Here is a 20,444-nt window from a genome sequence, read left to right on the forward strand (position 1 = left end):
GTGTGTGTGTGTGTGTATGTGTGTGTGTATGTTGCCATCTGGGTGGTGACTGGCCCCGTTACTCTGTGTGTGTGTGTGTGTGTGTGTATGTGTAAATCTCCCAGGGGGTTCTCAGGTCTCGGGCCAGGGGTCCAGAGCTAGGGCCTTGCCGTACCAGGGACGACCAGCATCACGGCTGGCAGTGCTTGGGGGCTCCTGAGGGTCACATCCAGTAAGGCTCGTGGCCATGTGACGTCAGGGATGGAACCAGAGTTGGGCACGTGCAAGACAATCGCCCTGACCCCTGCCCACCTCCCCCTCCCTGACTGGGAACCCTGACCTGGCTGGAGGCCTTTGCGCCCCCGTCTCCCGGCTTCTCGGCCACTCCTGCCACGGTCTCGGCACCCGATCCCGGCTCCAGGCAAGCCCGTGTGGGTGTGAACCCACAGCAGAACGAAGCCCACGCAGGCTTCCTGAGTGCTGCCTTTCACAGATGCTTTTTGGGGAGTGGCTATAAGGGGTGGGTCACACCCGGCGGTGCTCGGGAGACCACCTGAGGATGGCAGGGATCAAACCCGGTTCGTCCCTGTGCAAGGCAAGAGCCCCCACCCCGCCACGTCTGGCTTCTTTGACTCCCCCTCGCGTCCGTCGCCCGTGGATTCAGGCGAGGCAGAGCTGGTTTCTGTTGCTTAGTCAGGAACCTTTATCCGAGTTACATTTCAAGCAAAGACGAGTCTCGAAGCAGCTCGGTGAACTTCCTTTTTCCTTCTCGGGTCATACTCGACGGTGATGGGGGCGGCTCCCAGCTCAGGGCTGGGGGAAAACACGCCCAGCAGGTCCTGCGTGCGGCGCGACCCTCGCCCTGCTCCCGGGAGCTTCCCGTCCCTCCCGTTCCCTGGGCAAGGAGTACCAGCTCGAGTCACACCTGGTCCAACCTCACACACCAGGTGGACAATGAAGCGATGTTATTGCCCTACTGGGGAGGGGGTGTCAGGCCACCAACGAGCAGTGCCGAGGGGCCAGGAGGGGCCAGTATGGAACCCGGGCCTCGTCCTCGGCGCTGTCCGCCCAGCACAGTCTCTCCAGAATACTGTTCCCCGTATTCTCAGGTCAGCTGCACCAAGTGGTTCTAACTCAGAATCATTTTTTTGGGGGGGGAGGGGTCACACCCAGCAATGCTCAGGGGTTACTTCTGGCTCTATGCTGAGGAATTATTCCATTTCGGTGCTCGGGGATCGAACCTGGGTTAGCTGCGTGTAAGGCAAATGTCCTCCCCGCTGTACTATCGCTCCGACCCCAAACATGAGCACTTTGAACTGGGACTTCCAGCCTTCTGTCGCTAGAAAATGACCAAGCAGTGGACACACAGAGACATATAAATACATACACACGCCAGACTAGTGGCTTTAGTTACATATATGTATATTTACACACACATACTTGTTCCTGCCCACCTCTGGCGGCACTCAGGGGACCTAGCCTGGGCCTCGTGCTGCCCCGCCTGCTGGGCTGTCCCTCCGGCCCCATCGGCGGTGTTTTCTAATGCCAGCCCGAGCCAGCTGAGACTCATGACTCCTCCAGGAATGCTCTGTGAATCCGCTCTGCTGTGTGACATGGTACCGGCTACCAGGCAGCCTCTGGGGTCCAGGAGAGGGGCGTGGAGGCTGGATCCACTCGAGAGTCTGGGTCCACTCCTGGCTCCTGCCTGTTGCTCCCCGTAAGGGCAGCCGCCGTGCGTGCAGGCTCCCCGGCCCCCTGCTCTGGCCGCTCCTCGTCCCTTCAGCTGGACAGCAGCTTCTGAATCCGTTGCCGCACTTCCTGCGGGCCCAGGGACACCATCATCTCGGCGACCGGCGGGCCTTGCTGAGCGCAGAGAGAAGAGAGTCAGCCTTACTGCCCTGGATGCGTTTGGGGAAGGGGGGTGAGGAGAGGGGGTGGCGGTGAGGGCTTAGGGCTGCTCTCGGCTCTATGCTTGAGGCTTGTTCCAGGCGTGCGGTGCCAGGGATGGAGGCCAGGCCGCCCCCATGTGGAGCCCGTGCCCCAACCCCCCTGCTCTCCCCACGGCCTGGCCCTGAGCTCTCTAGGGAACTACTGTGCGCCTCCGTCTGGAATCACAGCCCGGCTGTCCCGGTGCAGTGGCCTGTCCCCTCTCGCCCGTGGCATGAGGTCTGTCCCCCCAGCCCCTCTCCCTAGACGCCTGCACGCGGCAGCAGCGGGAAACGCCAAGGAGGGGCGCGGCTGCATCCCCCGCCATCTCTGCCGGGGAGCGGCTGGGGACACGGGAGGGCCCGCGGCCGGCCTCACCAGCTGCCCGCTGAGGGCCACCCGGAGGAGCTTCATCACGTGGCTGTGCTTGGTGCCCTGCAGACCCGCCGACAGCTTCCTCAGCTCCCCGTTCAGCGTGTCCTGGGTGAGGCTCAGCCCGGGGCCGTCCAGCAGCCTGGGAGAGAAGCGGGTTCCTTAGGGCTGCACCTGGCCAGAGGCAGCGGGAGGTGAGGGGTAGGACTCTGGCGATTCTCCACCCGGCACGTCAGTGGCCCAAGCAACGTTCCCGCCCGCGGGGAGAAAACCACCCAGGGACCAGAGGCAAGTGGGCACGGGAGGAAGATGAAGAGACGCCCCACTGACAGGGCTGGAGCGATAGCACAGCGGGTAGGGCGTTTGCCTTGCACGCAGCCGACCCAGGTTCGATTCCCAGCATCCCATATGGTCCCTGAGCACCACCAGGAGTAATTCCTGAGTGCAGAGCAGGAGTAACCCCTATGCATCGCCGGGTGTGACCCAAAAAGCAAAAAAAAAAAAAAAAAGAGACGCCCCGCTGAAGGGTACGTCCACTAACGGCTCCCTCTCGGCTGTCTCGGCCTCGGCCTTCTCAGCTGTAAAGTGGGGCGAGTGCGCTTTGCACAGTGCCCGCGCCTCCCTGGCCACGTGCGGCTCAATTAAGTCCTGGAACTCCCCTGGTCTGAGCAGGGCCCGAGGAGCCGCAGAGACCCCCGGGGAGCAGGTGCTGCGTTTCGAAACAACGCCAGGGATCAGTGATTATTCCACCACGAGAGGTGCGGAGTCGGGAAGGAGTCAGCACAGGCTGGACGAACGAAGCCCCCTGGGACCCACAAATACTGCTTGACACTTGGTCGGGGGAGGCAACGCACAGGGAGCAGAGACGGCGACTGGGGGTCCCAGCTCCAGGACTGGCCACCAGCTCTCGACCAGCATTCCGGACCCAGCCCTGGGTCGGAAGCACATAGGACCTAAAACCCAAGTGAGGGCATAGGCCTCTTCCACGACCCCAGAAACCTATTTGAGCATCAGGAAAAAGTAATTCCCAGGGGGGCTGCAGCGATAGCGCAGCAGGTAGGGCGTTTGCCTTGCATGCGGCCGACCCTGGTTCGATTCCCAGCATCCCAAATGGTCCCCTGAGCACCGCCAGGGGTAGTTCTTGATTGCAGAGCCAGGAGTAACCCCTGTGCATCGCCGGGTGTGACCCAAAAAGCAAAAAAAAAAAAAAAGTAATTCCCAGGGACAAGAGCAGTAGGACCGCAGGGAGGGCATTTGCCCCGCAGGCGGCCGACCACCGAGGTTCAATCCCCGGCATCCCATATGGTCCCCCACGACTGCCAGGAGCGACTCCTGAGCCCAGAGCCAGGAGTAAGCCCTGAGCATCGCCGGGTGTGGCTCTAAACCAAAACCAAACAAAAAGCTTCATTCCCACTCGGCAGGACTCTGCGCCCCGCCCGGCCTCCGTTTCCCTCCCTCACTGCTGGAAACTCAGGCTGGGACACAGCCTCGCAGGGCCACGGGTGTCCTCGTGGGAGGCCGGCCCGACTCCAGATCGGGGTCACTCCTGCACCACTCAGCAGCTGGGCTCCAGCACTGCCGCTTCCAGGTGGCGTTGTTGCATAGCAGCCTGGCAGCCCCGGGGGCGCTGCTCACAGGCACGGCACGGGCGCCTGCCCTCTGCACCGCCCCTGCAGGGGTGAAGTCTTACTTCCTGGGTTCTTGTTTGTGGGCCACCGCTGGCGATGCCTGGTGGGGGGGTGCGACCCTGAGCTGGCGTCTGAACCCGGGGCTCCTGCAGAGCACCCCCCAGCCACCTGCTGGTTTTGGACCACACCCAGATGAGCTCAGGGATCACCCCTGGCAGGCTCGGGGGACTCCATGGGGCGCCGGGAATCGAACCTGTGTCGGGTGCATGCAAGGCAAACACCTGCCCGTTGTACTATTGCTCTGCGCCCTCCACGCCCACCCCTCCTTTTTTTTTCCTTTTGTTCAAGCCAGGGCTCCACAAAGGCAAGGTATGGAGTTGACCCCTGGCTCAAACTATTGGGAAGTACGAAAAGTCATGAAAGAAGGAAACAGATGTCCCCCTTCCTGCCACGGCGGGAGGACAGGCTGGCAAGGAGCAGAGAGAGGCAGGTCCCAGGGGCCAGTGACGGCAGCTGGAGCATGCAGAAGACACTTCCAGACATCTGGCAGCTTCTGACCGTCTCCGGGTGCCGGCTTTCCTGGCTGGGGGGGGGGGGAGGGGGCGGGTCCCTGAAATCTAATCCTGTGGCAGGGTGAGGAGTGGAGATACTAGTCCCCAGGAATTAGCATGAACAGTTCGGACCGAGGAATACCCCGCAGTGAGGGACTTCATTAACGATACCAGCTCCTGGGAATCTGTCCGGGAGAGGACCCTGCAAACGCGCTGACTGACGCCCGTGCGAGGTGCTGCACTGCACGCCTGTCAGTACGGAGCAACCTCTGGGAGCAGTCCAAGTGTCCATCCACAAGAAAGGAGTTAAGTGAGCCCGGCACAGGGGGCTAAGAATGGAACAGGGGCGGGCCCGGGGAGGGAGGAGGCTGCTCTGAGCACTGGAAAATACCCTCAATGTCCCGGAACATAGAACACGGAACACAGTAGCTTACTAACAACAGCAGCAACCTCTAAAATAGTTATTTAAGCCAATGTTATCTCAAAAAAAGTAAAAATAAAAAATAACCCCCCAAATAAACCCCAACTAGTAACAGGGTTCTGGAGCTGGGCAGATAGGAGACAAGGAGCGATAGTACAGCGGGGAGGGCGTTTACCTTGCAGGAGGATGACCTGGGTTCCATCCCAGGCATCCCATAGGGTCGCCCGAGCACTGCCAGGAGTAATTCCTGGGTGCAGAGCCAGGGATAACCCCTCAGCATTTCAGTATTACCAGGTACGACCCCCAAACCAACCATTCTGGTGGGGGTTGGGGAAAGGTACAAAAGTTACTCCTTTTACAAACCCTTTCCGTTATTGCTAGTTTTTCTTCTATTTTCCTGGGGATTGGTTGACTGCACGGTCACAGATTGATCTGCTTTGGTTTTTATCTGGTTTCTGGGCTACACCTGGTGATGTTCGGGGCTCACTTCTGGCAGTGCTGGGTGTGGGGCACCAGACGGGGCAGGGCTAGAGTCCGTGCTCAGCCTCTGGCACCCTGTCCGGCCTGGCTCCCTCTGGGCCAGGGATTCTCTGGGCAGGATACAGGGGTGCCTGTTACAGGGGCTGGAGCGATAGCACAGCGGGGAGGGCGTTTGCCTTGCACGCGGCCAACCCGGGTTCGAATCCCAGCATCCCATATGGTCCTCTGAGCACTGCCAGGGGTAATTCCTGAGTGCAAAGCCAGGAGTAATCCCTGTGCATCGCCAGGCGTGACCCAAAAAGCAAAAAAAAAACAAACAAAAAAAAACCCCAAAAAAACACGGGTGCCTGTTACATTTTTTTCCCCTTTGGTGAGAGGGTTGGGGGCCACGCCCGGCGGTGCTCAGGGCTTACTCTCGGCAATGCACTCAGGGCCTTCTCCTGGCAGTGCTCGTGAGACCACAGGGAGTGCTGGGATCAAACCCAGGTCGGCTGCCTGCAAGGCCTGTGCCCAACCCACTGGACTCTCACTTCAACCTCCCAAGTCACCTTTTCCAGCCTCCTCAGTGTGGTCTGGTCATGGGCAGGCTGTGAATGTGTGACTTTTGGTGGGTGGGCGGCTGTCACACCCAGGGGTGGTGCCAGGGATCGAACCAGGGTTGGCCACATGTGAGGCAAGTGCCTTAACCCCGTTCTCTATCCAGTCCCCAAATGTGTAGCTTTTTTTTTGGGGGGAAGGGGCTTGTTTTGTTTTTTTGGGTCGCATCTGGCAGGGCTCAGGGGACCACCTGGGGTGCTGGGAATCAAAGGTGGGTTAGGTGCGCGCAAGACCAGCAGGCTGGCGGCTCTCCTGTCTCCCTGGGCCCAAGAATGTGGAACTTTTAAGTCAAGTCCTCGAGGAAGGGGTGTCCCTCCCCCCGCCTGCTTCCTCCTGCCTCCTCGGGCTGGACTGTGAACGGTCGGCTGCCGCAAACCACAGAAACATGAACGGCGCGTCTCTGGGGACAGATGTGGAGGAAAGCGGCCGGCCCTGCTCCGTGTAAGAGGAAATGCGCTCCGCTGGGGTCAGCCGGCCCCTCAGCTCCGGGAGAGGCCTCCTCCCCCGCCACACACACACACACACACACACACACACACACACACACACACACACACGCCCTCTCAATCCAACACACACACATGGCCCCTCACCCCGACACACACATGCACCTCACCCCAAGACACACACACCCTCTCAATCCAACACACACACGCCCCCTCACCCCAACACACACATGCACCTCACCCCAAGACACACACACCCTTACCCCACTAAACACACACACAGACACACACACCCTCTCAATCCAACACACACACGCCCCCTCACCCCAACACACACATGCACCTCACCCCAAGACACACACATCCTTACCCCACTAAACACACACACACACCCTCATCCCCACACACATACTCCTCTGTGAAAAGGGGCCAGCAGGGAGGCACATGGGGCAGAGAGGCCAAGGGACGGAGAGACACAGGTCCTGGGGCCAGCTCTGTCCACACTGGGACAGGGTAGCGCCAAGAGCGGCATTCCCACCTCACGGACGCTAGGGGAGCCCACCTGGGCAGGGCGGCACGGGAGGGTCCTCGTGCCAAGGAAGCCAGCGAGCTTCACCGAAGGCGCCTTGGCCATGCCCCGGGAGGGAAGGGGGCAGAGGAGAGGCAGGAGGGCAGGAGGGCAGAGGCCCTGGTGCTGGGCCGGAACTCACCCCAGCACACGCCTGGCGATCACCTCCGCCTCCTCCGTGATGGCCCCCAGCTGCGCCCGGGCCACGTCGGGGCGCGTCCACAGGTAGGCGTGAGCCGGGGACACCAGGTCCTGCAGGCGGCCAATGTGACCCTGCGGGGAGAGACGGCACTGAAGGCCCGAGGAGCGGGCAGTGGTAGGGCACTGCCCACTGGAGCCTCTAGCCCCACCTGCTCTAGCAGGATGATCCTCTCCAGGTAAGCGGGACCCCCAACCCGACCCCCACCTGTCTCAGCAAGACGCTCCTCTCCAGGTAGGCGGGACCCCCGACCTAGGCGGGACCCCCGACCCCCACCTGTCTCAGCAGGACGCTCCTGTCCAGGGAGGCGGGACCCCGGGCCCCACCTGTCTCAGCAGGACAATCCTCTCCAGGGAGGCGGGACCCCCAGCCCCCACCTGTCTCAGCAAGATGCTCCTCTCCAGGGAGGCGGGACCCTTGACCCCCACCTTTCTCAGCAGGACAATCCTCTCCAGGTAGGCAGGCTCCAGGACGGCCCTGTCCTCCAGCTGGCTGCCGAACGCCTCCTCCACCAGTGCCCGCAGCTTCCCGACCAGCTGGTGCCGCTGCGGCTCGCTGCCCAGCAGCCGGCAGAGGTGCAGCCTGTGGACGGCAAGGGACGGTCCCACAGCTGCCCCAGCCCGGCTGCCGCAGACCCTCCTCCCGGGAGCTGGGCGGGGAGAATGACGCCCTCGGGGGCCCTCCCCAGCCTCAGGCAGGTTTCTCCTGGTTTGGGGTCACATGCAGCAGTGTAGGGGGCACAGGAAACCGTGAGGTGCTGGGGAGCAAAGCTGGGGCTCCAGCGTGCAAAGCAGCACTCCGCCCCCCCAGCTCCTTCCGAGAGGGGACAGGCTCCTCCAGCCAGGCAGAAGCAGGCAGCCCGGAGCCTGGTGTGTCACAGCTGCTCCCGATGAACAGCTTATGCTTCGCCTATTTTCTGGTGTTTGAGCCACATTAGCGGTGCTTGGTGGCTACTCCCTGCTTGGTGCTCAGCAGAGGACGGAACCCAAGTGAGATCCAGCCCATTCGTTTTTCTCTTCGGCCCAAGGAGCTGGACAAACTTAGTCTTTTTTTTTTTTTCTTTTCTTTTTGGGTTGTGCAAAGTTAGAATAACCCAGTTGATGCACAGCAGTTATTCCTGGCTCTGCACTCAGGAATTACTCCTGGCGGTGCTCGGAGGACCATACGGGATTGCTCCAGCCCAAATTTAGTCTTTTTTTTTTTTTTTTTTTTTTGCTTTTTGGGTCACACCCAGCGATGCTCAGGGGTTATTCCTGGCTTACTCAGGAACTGCTCCTGGCAGTGCTTGGGGGACCATATGGGATGCCGGGGATCAAACCTGGGTCAGCCGCGTGCAAGGCAAACGCCCTACCCGCTGTGCTATCGCTCCAGCCCCCCCAAGTTTAGTCTTTTATATTTGGTTTTTAGGTCATACAATCTGGCAGTGCTTGGGGCTAAGTCCTGGCTCTGCATTCCTGGCGGGCTCCGGGGACTAAACGGGGTGGAACCCGGGTCAGCCGCGAGCCAGGCAAACGCTCTCCCCACTTCACTGTCGCTCTGGCCCCATAGGCAGCACCTGACAGCGGGAAGAGAGTGTCCAGGAAATAGAGATTTCGGGCTTCCCGCCTTGCTCCGGACGGCTCATGAGCCCTTTACTAGGGGAAGGCAGAGTCGGGGTGCGAGGACCCTGGGGCCATCCCCGTGTTCCCAGGCCACTCGCTGCCCCACTGCCCTCTCCCGCAGGACCTGGCTGGCCTCTGGGGCTCGGAGCAGAACCTGGAAGGGGCTGCCCGAAGTGTGGGTCTGGAAAGGCAGAGGTCAAGAGGATGTTTTTTTTTTTTTTTTGGCTTTTTGGGTCATACCCAGCGATGCACAGGGGTTACTCCTGGCGGTGCTCGGGGGACCTTATGAGATGCTGGGAATCGAACCCGGTCAGCCGCTTGCAAGGCAACTGCCCTACCTGCTGTGCTACTGCTCCAGCCCCTCTATTTTTTTTTTTTATGAGGGAAACATGATATAATAACAAACTTTTTTTTTTTCTTTTTGGGTCACACCTGGTGATGCACAGGGGTTACTCCTGGCTCTGCATTCAGGAATTACTCCTGGCGGTGCTCAGGGGACCCTATGGGATGCTGGGAATCGAACTCAAGTCGGCCGCGTGCAAGGCAAACGCCCTCCCCGCTGTGCTATCGCTCCAGCCCAGAGGTCAAGAGGATGGACTTGGGGGGGAGAGAGAGCATGGCGGGGGAGGGTATGGTCCCTGGCAGCCCAAACGGTCCCTGAGTCCTGCCAGGAGAGTCTCGAGCACTGCCAGGTGGGACCCCAAAACAAACCCAAAAGTATGTTTCTAGAGGCGAGGGTGGACATCAGTGAAAGAGAACTTGCCTTGAGTGTGTGAGGTACTGACACATACACACACACCCCATGCCTAGGGCTGGGAGCTCACACACACACACACACACACACACACACACCCATGCCTACGGCTGGAAACTCAAACACACACACACACACCCCACCCCCCATGCCTAGGGCTGGGAGCGGCCGACCCTGACTCTACGAAGCAAGCACTGCACGGTGGGGTCGCAGCCAGGACTCAAGGTTACAGTGTGGCTGCGGGAAACCCACGCCTGCCATCCCAGACAACACTGCGTTGCCTCCTGGGGTCACAGGAAGTACAAGACCACATCTGCCTTCTCCAGTGCTGTGGCGGGCAGGCCCGCAGAGCACCTCCCCTGCCCTCCCCCCCCCTACACGGCGCTCTCTGAGAGGGAAGGCAGAGGCCTGCCACGTACACGGCGGGCCCTGACTCAATCCCTATCGTCACATGTAGTTCCCGGAGCACTAGCAGGGGTCACGCTAACAGAGCCAGGGGCAGCGCCTGGGCACGGCCAGGTGGGGCATGCGCACACAGGAACCCCCTCCCCTCCCCCCAAAAAAGGCAGGTGGGGCCTGAGCTGTGGCACAGCAGCTGACCGGGACTTGATTGCCGGCACCACAGGTGGCCTCCATAGCCCCGCCAGGGAGGACTCCTGAGCACGGAGCCATAGGTAGGTCCTGAGCACTGCAGGGATAGACCCCCAATAACAACAGGAGAAAGGGCGCAGTCGAAGTGGAGGGTCTTTGCTGTGGACTCTCGAGGCAGAAGGGGCGCAGCGCCGTGCGTCTGGGCCAGTGTGCCTTCCAGGGGCACTGGGCCCAGAGACAGGTGGGGCAGGGCCTGCCTTGCACGTGGACGGCCCAGAGTTGATCCCCACATGGCGCCTGAGCCCGGCCAGGTGTGTGCCTCCCCCTCCTCCCTCCACAGAAGCCAGCTGGGAAGCCCTTCAGCTCTGCTCAGTCAGAGCGAATCTAGGGCCCATACCTTGGATTCGGTACGGGCAGCAGGTGGAGGAGAACCCTCCTGAGCGCCCCCGGGGCTGGGCGGCTGGGCGGCACCTCCCCGTAGGGGGCTGGGTCTGATCCAGCAAAAACCAAACCGCCTGCACGGGCCGAGAACCGACACGAACAGGGGCTGAGGCACGTCCCGGCTGCCGGCCCTGTTCCCCAGCACCACAAATGGTCCCTGTCCCGTGTCCACCCTTCCCCAAAAGTGACCCTGGAGCCGTGAGGAATAGCCCAGAGCACCACCAGGTACGTCCCTCGCCAGCACCCCGACACCCCTACCCCCCAAATACAAAACCAGAAAAAACCCACCCAGCTGCCGGGGTGAAGCCCGAGCTCGTGCCGATGAGGCTGAGGGAGGCCCAGGGAGACACTCAGAAGGCCGGAGCAGCAGCGTGCAGGGGGTCGCTGCGTCTCGCCCCCAGCAGCGGGCGCCAAGCTGGGGGGCCGCCTCTGCACTGCGTGTCTGGCCCCCAGGGGGAGGGACACAGCAGTGCAGAGAGCCAGCTTCTCGCCCAGCCCTCCGGGGTGGGCCGTGGCCCCCACTGACAAAGTACGAGCCCTTAAAACCCCCTGGCGTCTCGACGCTCAGACGCGTCCAAGGCGGTCCGTGACCCGCGCGAGAAGCCTCAGGGAAGCGGGGCTCGCAGCGCCCAGAGGCTGCTGGCTGGGCTGGGCTGGCCATGAGAGGACTCGGCCTCTCCCCGTGCTACCCGGGCAAGGGACCCAGCCGGCTGGGAAGGACAAGCGCCATCGCTGTCCTGCGCAGATGGGCTTCCCTGGCACTCAACACAACACCTAAATGGACATCGAACTGGACCGAGTGCCAACAACGTGGGGCACGGTGAGGACCCCCGGGTTTGGAGCCCAGGGATCACTCCTGGTGGGGTTCTGGGGCCCCCATGTGGCGCCGGGAATGCAACTCGGGCTGGCAGTGAGCCAGGCAATGCCTCAACTCTGGTCCTTTCTCTCTGGCCATGCCCCGTTCTGGAGGCGAGGAAACAGGCTGCGAGGTGAGACAGCTCCCCCGAGCCTGCCCTCGGCGCGGGGCTCTCCAGGGCCCCACTCACCTGTTGAATTCTGGAAGCTTCTCTAGGTCCAGCAGCGCCGAGTGGCAGGTGATCCGGGAGAGGTCAAACTGTGCGATCAGCTCCGGCAAGGTCCTGCCCATCTGGTTCTCTGCCAGCGGGGGAGGCGGGGAAAGTGGGGCTCGGCTGCCGCCCGGACCCCCTGTTGCCCACGAGGGAGCCCAGTGTGAGCGGGCCTAACTGAAGGGACCTGGGGTGTGTGTGTGAGATCTGGGGTACGCATGTGAGGATGGAGCGGGGGTGCAGGCCTGGGGTGCGATCCCAGCTGTGTGTATAGGGGGCTGGGGTATCCCCAACTTTCCAGTGCTTTTTCCTCCTTTCTTGCTTGGGGCCACACACAGCAGTGCTCAGAAGCTGCTCTTGGCCCTGTGCTCAGGGGACCCTGCAGTGGTGCGGAGTCCAGCCCGGTGCCTCACACATGGTCAGGCTGGACGCTCTGACCTGCACCTCTCGGCGTCCTGTCAGGAAGAGACACGGAGCCGCCACCAGGGTGAAGCGCCTGCTGACACTGTGCCTGGCCCGGCCAATTTGGGGGCAACCTCCCGGGGGACCCCAGCTGAGCTTCTAGGCATCGCCGTCCTGGCGAGTCGCTCTGGGCTCTGAGCTCGCTGTCCCCTCGCACAGGGCCGGGAAGCCGGCCCTGCGCCTCAGATCTGCACACAGGCGGGCCTGCTCAGAGCCCAAGCAGCCGCCCTACCTAGGGGATGGGGGGGGGGGGGGGGGGGTGTGTGTGTGTGTGTGTGTGTGTGTGTGTGTGTGTGTGTGTGTGTGTGTGTGTGTGTGTGTGTGTGTGTGTGTGTGTGTGTGTGTGTGTGTGTGTGTGTGTGTGTGTGTGTGTGTGTGTGTGTGTGTGTGTGTGTGTGTGTGTGTGTGTGTGTGTGTGTGTGTGTGTGTGTGGCGGGGGGAGGGTCACACCCGGTGGTACTCAAGAACGATGCAGTGCCAGGGATCAAATGGGTATGTGGGAAAGGGAAGCCCCCACCAACTATGCTGCTGATTCTGAGCATCGCGGGACGCCCTGGACCAGCAACATCCCGGGACCCCCGAGCAGAGTTCAGTAGCACCCATCCGAAACACTAAAAGTCAGGTAAACTTTCGAGCTCCATCCTTGGCACTTTCCAAGAAAGAAAAAATATATGTACATATTTAAAAAAAAAAAGGGTCCAAACCCTGGGCCAAAGAGAAGGGCTGAGGTGGGTCACGGCTGTGAGAGCGGCCCCATCCAAGCCGACCTCTCTCCCTGCAGAGACAGGGCCACGCACGCCAGGCTCTCACAGGGGCGGGTCCCTGCAGGGGGCGCAGTCTGTGGGGGCCTCTGTTCAGCGACTCCAACCTGGGCCCAGGAGGGAGGCGTTGAGCCCATTTTACAGGGGAGCGCACAGAGGCTCAGAGAGAGCCCGGAAGCTCCCGCTCAGGCCCACAGCTCCGTGACAGAGCCCGGCTGGGACTGTGAGTGAGTCTGTCGGAGCCGGGCCCCGTCGCCCGGGGGCCCCTGGTTGTGCCCTGTTGGGGGGGTGGGGTACCTGGGAACCCCGAGCCGCAGTTGGTGATAATGTCGAGCAAGGCCTCGGGCAGGAAGCCGGCGGCGGCGAAGTGCTCCAGGAAGATGTCTCCCTGGCGCTTGGACAGCTTGCTGCCGTCGCGGTTGAGGAGCAGCGGCAGGTGGGCGAAGCGCGGCGGCCGCCAGCCCAGGGCCTGGTAGAGCAGCAGGTGCTTGGCCGTGGACACCAGCCACTCGGAGCCCCGCAGCACGTGGCTCACGCCCATGTGGTGGTCGTCCACCACGCAGGCCAGGTGGTAGGTGGGGAAGCCGTCGCGCTTGAGGATGACCGGGTCCCCCTCCACGCTCGCCACCTCGTGCCGGTTCCAGCCGTAGACCAGGTCCTGGAAGGCGGGCGCCTCCCCCTCCAGGCGGAAGCGGACGGCGGGCCGGGGCTCCTGGGCCAGCTTCTGGGCCACCTGCGCCTGGGTCAGGTGGCGGCAGCGGTTGTCGTACCTGGGGGGAGAAGGGCGGCGCCGTGGCAGGACTGCGGTGCCAACCGCGTCCCTCTCGGCCCCGGGTCCCGCGTCTTTCATGGAGACAGTGAGCGAGGATGCAAGGAAAGCAGCGGGGGGCACAGCCCACCAAGCGATCTCCGGCCTCGACTGTTACTGGAAGAAGGATGACTCGAGGCGGAGACAGCACGGCGGGGAAGGTGCTGGCCTTGCACCATGTTCGGTCCCCGGCATCCCGTACGGTCCCCCGAGCCTAGGCAGGGGTGAGCCCTGAGTGAAGAGCCAGAGGTAAGCCCTGCGCACCACCGAGTGTGACCCCCAAAACCAAACCAAAACAAAAAAGAAAACTGAGTATTCCACTGGGGGCAGAGGAACAGCACAGTGGGCAAGGAGCTTGCCTTGGATGGGGCCGACTTGGGTTCGATCCCCGACAACGCCAGGAGTAACTCCTGAGCATCTCCAGATGTGGAGGGAAAAGAACAAAATATTTTATAAAATATATATATAAACAAAAGACCGCAAAGCAAAGTACTCCAAAGTGACACACTGGCTCTGCCACCACACAGCCTGGAGGGTCACCCAGCACTCACTGGGTGCCACCGCCAGCTCTCCTCCTTAGGACAAAGGCTGGCCGGGAAGATGAAGGTCACTGTGGGGGCACTGAGAAGACCCCTGCACCAGACCACTGCACAGATATAAGGGGAGATGGGGCAGGGGGGAGCGAGGAAGGGGACATGCATCCCCCAGGCTCTGCACCGGGCAAGGGGCAGGAACCCATGGCACCAGCTGTCTCTGCAGAGGGGAACGGAGGGGCTGGGTCGGGCTCCGGAGATCCATGAGCATCATCCTTCGAGCCCTCGGAGTTCGGGAAATGACTCATCTGTTCATTCCTGGTGGTCGGGGCTGGGAGCCACAGCCACCAGGCAAGCACCCCCGAGCCAGAGTCTCGGCCCCTCTGCACGTGCAAGGAGCAGAACTGGGTGCTCTGATCACGGCTGGCCACACGGGGACCCCACCGTGGGCAGACACACCCCCACACCTTCTCTCTCCCGAGGGAAGGAAGGGCCTTGGAGCTGCTATTTCTCCGCCGGGGTCTCAGGGGCTCCATGCGCGGGGGCAGCTGCTAGCGGGGACGGAGCAGTGCCGGGGAGTGAACCGGGTCTCCCGCGCGCGGGGCACAGGTCGCCACCCTCTCAGGAACCAGCCAGAGCCGGGGCGCCGGGCCGGCCAGGGACAGGGCTCTGGTGGCAGAACACGTGCTGCCTCGCAGGGATGAGACCCCCCCAGTGCGCTCCCCGGGACCCCTGGCCCCTAAGCAGTAACCACCCCCAAAGTGACAAGGCGTCACTCCCACACCCGGGTTCCAGAAAGGCCTGAGCCCTTCCTGGTCTACGCAAGACCATCTTCTGCCCCGCTGTGAGCGGTGCCACCGAGAGCCACATGTGGCCCTGTCTGAGGACGGGGCTGAGCCCCAGGCCTCAGGCCTGCGTGTCTGGGGGTCCGCCAGTCCCCAAGGCGTGCAGACACGGTGAGGCAGTGAAGAGGCAGAGTTGGGGGCCTGCCCCGCGGGGGCAGCTGGGGGGCGAGGGGGGGCACTCACCGGGGCGTCTGGCGGTTCCTCAGCGCCTCCTTCTTCAGGAGCTCCAGCCGCTGGGGCGAGCAGAAGCAGGGGTAGGCCGCGCCGGTCTTGAGCAGCGCTTCCGCGGCCTGGGCGTACAGCTCCAACCGCTGAGACTGCTGGTAGGGGCCGGCGGAGCCGCCCCGGCGCGGGCTCTCGTCTGGGGGGACGCCTGGAACGCAGGCCGAGATGCACTCAGGACCCGGGAGGACAATGCCCGCCTGCTCCCGGGCACAGGCCCGAGGGACGTGTCTGGGTCAAGCTAACTCCCCGAGGCAACCTAGGAGGCCAGCACGCTCCCTGCACACCTCTTTAATTTAGGGTTTGGGGGTCACACTTGGAGCTGCTCAGGGACGCCCCCTGGCGGTGCTCAGGGAACTCTGTGGGATGCTGCGGATGAAGCCGGGGGTGGCTGCGTGCAAGGCGAGTGCCCTCCCCACTGCACGAGTGCCCTCCCCACTGCACCATGGCTCCAATCCCGCACTTTTCCCAGGGGGGCCTCCTTGGGGTTACTCCCAGCCATTCTTGACCCCAGGGCTCCGGCCCAGTGGTTCAGCAACACAGTACAGCAGAGGACAAAGGGTGTCCGGGACCCAACTCGGGGCCTAGAGCGTGCAAGGCTAGCCTTGGGGCTAACGCCTCAGTCCCAACGCCACCTGCCTCTCTGGTGGGACGGCGGCCTTAAGTATTTCCTTAAACAAACAAAACCAAATCGCTAGACTAGAAATATGGTGCTGGCGTCAAGACACCCTGGACACAGCCAAGCCCACTCCAATCCCTGGCACCACACCTGGTCCCAATGAGCCTTTCTGGGAGTGATCCCTGAGCACAGCAGGAGGAAGGCAATCCTGAACACCGTTAGGTACGGCTCCCCCTCTCCCCCCAAACACAACCTCAATGCTTCCCAAACTCGTGTATCATCCTCACACGGGGCCCACGCTAACGTGTCTGTCCCTCCACAACCAGGCGTGGCCCAAACACCTTAGGCTGTCCCCTCACCTGGCTCCCGTCTCCATTTCGATGGCACGCTCTCCACCAAGGCCCTCCAACTCCTGTGAGCTCCCTGATCTGCGCCCTGGGCTCTGGGCTACTTATGGGCGCTTCTCATCAAAGCGAGTGGGGATGACTCGGTTTATCTGTCTCTCTCCAGTGTACCGAAGCAAGAGCGGCACACTGGGCAGACCAAGGCACGCAGCCTTGCAGCGGAAGCTGATTGGATTGTGGTGGGGGGGGAGGTGGGACTGGCCCCCACCAGCTCAGGCATCACGTGGTGCCAGGGACGAAGGTAGTCTGGATGTGTGCAGGGTGAGGACCTCGACCCCGACCCGAAGGAAACGTACTGATCTAACCCGGAGGAAGTCGGCCCTGCGCCAGCCTCCTCCCGACACACGGCGAGGAACTCTCTCTGTCCTTGGGGGGCCCAGAGCCTAGTTAATCTTCTACCAGCGACTAGAGGAAGAAACCGTCTTGGTATTTGGCTACTTCTGCTGGGGAAGTTGAACAAGTCCTACCAGCCCTGGCAGGTGGGCCCCAGGGAACACAAACACGCCCCCCTCCTGTTCTCCCCACGCCTGGCTGTCCGCAGGATTAATCCTCCACAAGCAGGCTCACTTCGGAGGCCACGGGCATTTTGTTTGGCTCGAAAGAAGTGGTGAAGAAGGGAAAAAAAATATCAATCAGCTGGGCTTTAACAATGGGAGGTATTCAAGTGCAGGGCGGACACCTGGGGTCTGGTTCCTCCTGGGAATCAGCTGATTGGGTGTTCTGGCTTCTAACAAGCTGCTCTCCGAGCGCCGCAGGCCTCACCCCTGGCCTGGTCCCTTCCTGCGCCCACCAGACTTACCTCGGAGCCTGAGTTCAGAGCCAGAGTCTCAGGCCCGAGAGAAAGGGCAGAGGTGAAGGACCTGGCCTTGCACGCAGCCGGAACAAAGTCCCTGATGGCCCCCAGGGACAATCCCCATCCCCTCCCCAAGCACAGAGCCAGGATGAGCCCTGGGGTTAGGCCAGAAAAAATAAAAAGGGAAAGGAAAGACAAAGATCCTCAGAATGTCCAACAGCTTTTGGTCAGGAGACCTCCGTGTCCTTCCGGGAGATCCCGGCCACTCTAGGCCATACGAGGGGCCCCTTGTCCGCAAGCCCCCCACTTCCCAGGCCCCCCCGCCGGCCCTCTGGCCTCACCTGCCCACTCCAGCATGTCCTCAATGTTCTCCGCGGCCCCAGGCACAAGGCGCGTCTGGTCTGTGTCCTCCAGCCGCAGGATGAAGCTCCCTCCATGCTTCTTGGCAAAGATGTAGTTGTACAAGGCCGTGCGGAGGCCGCCCAGGTGCAGGAAGCCTGGCGGGAGATAGCAAGGGCTCAGACCCGGGAGAGGCGCTCCCACCACCGCTCGCACCCACTAAGCAGGCTCCACACAGCCCCCTCCGCCGACATCTGTGGCCACAAGGCCTGGTGACCCCGGCATCCTGCTCTAGTCAATAGCCTTCCCTGTTTGGGCTTTCCCTGTGAGTGTAATCTACACGGAGGACTGTCATTGTCACTGTCATCCCGTTGCTCATCGATTTGCTCGAGCGGGCACCAGTAATGTCTCCATTGTGAAACTTGTTGTTACTGTTTTTGGCATATCCAATACGCCACGGGAAGCTTGCCAGGCCCTGCCATGCGGGCAAGATACTCTTGGTAGCTTGCCGGGCTCTCAGAGAGGGGCGGAGGAATCGAACATGGGTCGGCTGCGTGAAAAGCAAACGCCCTACCGCTGTGCTATCGCTCCAGCCCACTCGAAGGATTACACTCATCGAAAGAGGCCACAAGTGTTACGGAGCGGTTTCTACTAAGATTACTAGGCCTAGCACGAAAACAGTAGCTGGGCCAGGAGAAACAGTATAGTGTGTGGAGCACTGGCCTTGCACGTGGATGACCCAGACCAGCATCTCAGATGCTCTCTGCATCACCCCGCCCACCCTGCAACCACCAGGAATATTTCCTGAGTGCAGAGCCAGGAGTGACCGATCCCTGACCATCGCCATGTGTGGCCCAAAAGCCAAAAAAAAAAAAAAAAAAAACCCTACCCAAAACAGTGCATTAGCTGCGTAAGGTCTAACTCCAGAGGCCAGTATGTCACTGGACGACAGATGGCAAAACAGAGGCTCAGAGAATAAGTAATCTACCCATTACACAGCAAGCAGAAAACTAGACATTCAGACATTCAGATCCACACAATTCCAAATCTTTTTTTTTTTGCTTTTTGGGTTACACCCAGCGATGCTCAGGGGTTACTCCTGGCTTTGCACTCAGGAATTACTCCTGGCGGTGCTCGGGGGACCCTATGGGATGCTGGGAATCGAACCCAGGTCGGCCATGTGCAAGGCAAACTCCCTACCCGCTGTGCTATCGCTCCAGCCCCACAATTCCAGATCTTGACATCAACCTCTGCCTGCATATTTATAAAACAGGCTGCAAAACTGGCTAACAGGGAGGCACATGGCTCTAGTGTGAGGTCGTGGGTTCAAGGTGCAGCGTATGTCCCCTGAGTGCCCCGAGAACAAATCCCTAAGCACAGAGCCTGAAGTTGCCTACCTAAGTCCAGCTGCTAGTGTGGTCCCAAGATGCGGGAACCAAAAAAGAAAAAAAAGAAAAACAAAAAAAACCAAAAAAAAAACCCCAGAAACCCAGGATGCAAACACCCACCAGTTCAGAAGTACAAAAACTGACTGTAATTAGCAGCTCAGACGATTCTGTTTTGGAAATTCGCCCGCCTCTCAATCTGAGATGTGTACTCTTGGCTTTTAAATTTTTTTTTCCTCTCTGGAGGAGTCTGTTCTCCCTTCAACACGTTTCTCTCTTTCCCTCTCATATTTCTCTAAGTAGATCTCTCTAACCTATTATGACTTCCAACAAAAAAAAAATAGGAATTTGATACTCATTTTCTAACTTCTGGACACCAGACTCCTATTTTGCATATTTTTATTTGTGCTGTGTTGTGGATTGAACCCAGGTCTCATGCAAGTAAGCAATGTGCTTTTAAGATGTCTTTTCCCAGTAAACCATTTTCAATATCGGCCCACCTTTAATTGGAAATTAAAAATAACTGGTTCGGGATCACAGCGGTAGTACAGTGGGTAGTGTGTCTGCCTTGCATGCAGCTGACCTGAGTTCAATCCCCAGCATCCCATACGTTCCATGAGGACCGCCAGGAGTAACCCCTGAGCATCGGTGGGTGTGATCCAAAAAGAGAAAAAAAAAATTGGTCTTTCCACCACGAGTGGTTTGAGAAACCCTGCGGGAGAGCACATCATACTTCTAATTGAATTTTACTTTGGTTTTGGGGCCATCTCCACCACCTTAGGCTTTTGTGTTTTTTGCCAACACCCCGTAACTGTGCTTGCCACCAAGGCTCATCCGCGAACCTGGAGTTTCAGGAGTGACCTCACTCACTCAACTCCAACCACAGCTACGGGGTTTCTGCACCTGCAAAGGGGGTGAGGGGGGCGGAGCCCCTGCTCCAGATTTAGATCGCAGGAGCTGTCACTAAGGCTCTAGGCTGCAGCGCCTGAGCCCAGTGGTCCTGATGGAACACAGGACTGCCTACGTGCATCGGTCGCAGCAGCCACAAAAGAGCCTTCCCCGGAGCAGGGTCCCTGCTCCCTCGATGACCTAGAACAGGGTCTGGGCGCCCAGTTCGTCCCCAGCGGACATTTATTCAATTGTGATCTCGAGGGGACCGACTGGGGTGGCACACTGCGACAAACGCCGTCCCGGGGACGCGCACGCCTTCCGCCCGCGGCCAGGCCCGGGTCTCCGTGCCACGGGGTCGCGCCTGCCCCCGCCCGGGCTGCCCCCACCGGAAGGGGATTCCTTCCAGAACTCTGTAGGGGGGAGAGAGGCGGGGGCGGGACGGCGGGGGGCTGGGCCCCGCGGCGTGACGTCCCCCCAGGTTACCTGTGGGGCTGGGGGCGAACCGCACGCGCACCGCAGCCCCGGGGTCGGCGCCCTGGCTGGCCTCGCGCCGTCCCCCCGGCCGGCCCGCGGGCCGGCGGGCCTGCAGCAGCCTCCGCAGGGGCAGCGCCATGTGCGCCGGGAAGCGCCCACGTGGGCTGCCTCGCGCGACGTCACTTCCTGGAGCCCCCTCCGCCAATCGGGCTCCGCCAGCGCGCGCGTGGCCCCGCCCCTTAAAGGCGCAGGCCTCCTCCCGCCTCCTTCTCCTCCGGCGGCACGGG

The 20,444-nt window shown here is 61.1% G+C and overlaps 1 protein-coding gene across 2 annotated transcripts; it reads right to left on the reverse strand.

The window, feature by feature from the left end:
- Window positions 1-1,384: 1,384 nt before the first annotated feature.
- EARS2 (glutamyl-tRNA synthetase 2, mitochondrial) lies at window positions 1,385-20,333 on the reverse strand. 2 transcript variants are annotated; one of them, XR_008629769.1, is made up of 9 exons: window positions 20,167-20,333; window positions 17,410-17,565; window positions 15,214-15,403; window positions 13,142-13,614; window positions 11,601-11,709; window positions 7,596-7,749; window positions 7,111-7,241; window positions 2,284-2,451; window positions 1,385-1,842 (listed from the first exon to the last, which is right to left on the reverse strand). XR_008629769.1 is itself a non-coding variant. In XM_004604110.2 (9 exons), the coding sequence occupies exons 1-9, from the start codon at window positions 20,294-20,296 to the stop codon at window positions 1,759-1,761; spliced, it is 1,563 nt and encodes a 520-aa protein (XP_004604167.2). In that variant the 5' UTR covers window positions 20,297-20,328; the 3' UTR covers window positions 1,385-1,758. The 2 variants fall into 2 exon arrangements, 1 of the variants encoding a protein (XP_004604167.2); XM_004604110.2 differs by having other exon boundaries at window positions 2,284-2,419; window positions 20,167-20,328.
- Between the last annotated feature and the right edge of the window lie 111 nt (window positions 20,334-20,444).

This window comes from Sorex araneus, chromosome 4, assembly GCF_027595985.1.
Source record: "Sorex araneus isolate mSorAra2 chromosome 4, mSorAra2.pri, whole genome shotgun sequence".
Taxonomy (NCBI): domain Eukaryota; kingdom Metazoa; phylum Chordata; class Mammalia; order Eulipotyphla; family Soricidae; genus Sorex; species Sorex araneus.

Bases quoted from the DNA above. Each gene is read 5' to 3' on its own strand.
- EARS2 (XM_004604110.2), bottom strand. From the start codon at position 20,296: ATGGCGCTGCCCCTGCGGAGGCTGCTGCAGGCCCGCCGGCCCGCGGGC. The intron at 15,404-17,409 runs GTGAGGCCAGAG...CCTGCGTTCCAG, and splicing joins GGACATGCTGGAGTGGGCAG to GCGTCCCCCCAGACGAGAGC. The intron at 11,710-13,141 runs GTACCCCACCCC...CCCCGCTGGCAG, and splicing joins CTGCGGCTCGGGGTTCCCAG to AGAACCAGATGGGCAGGACC.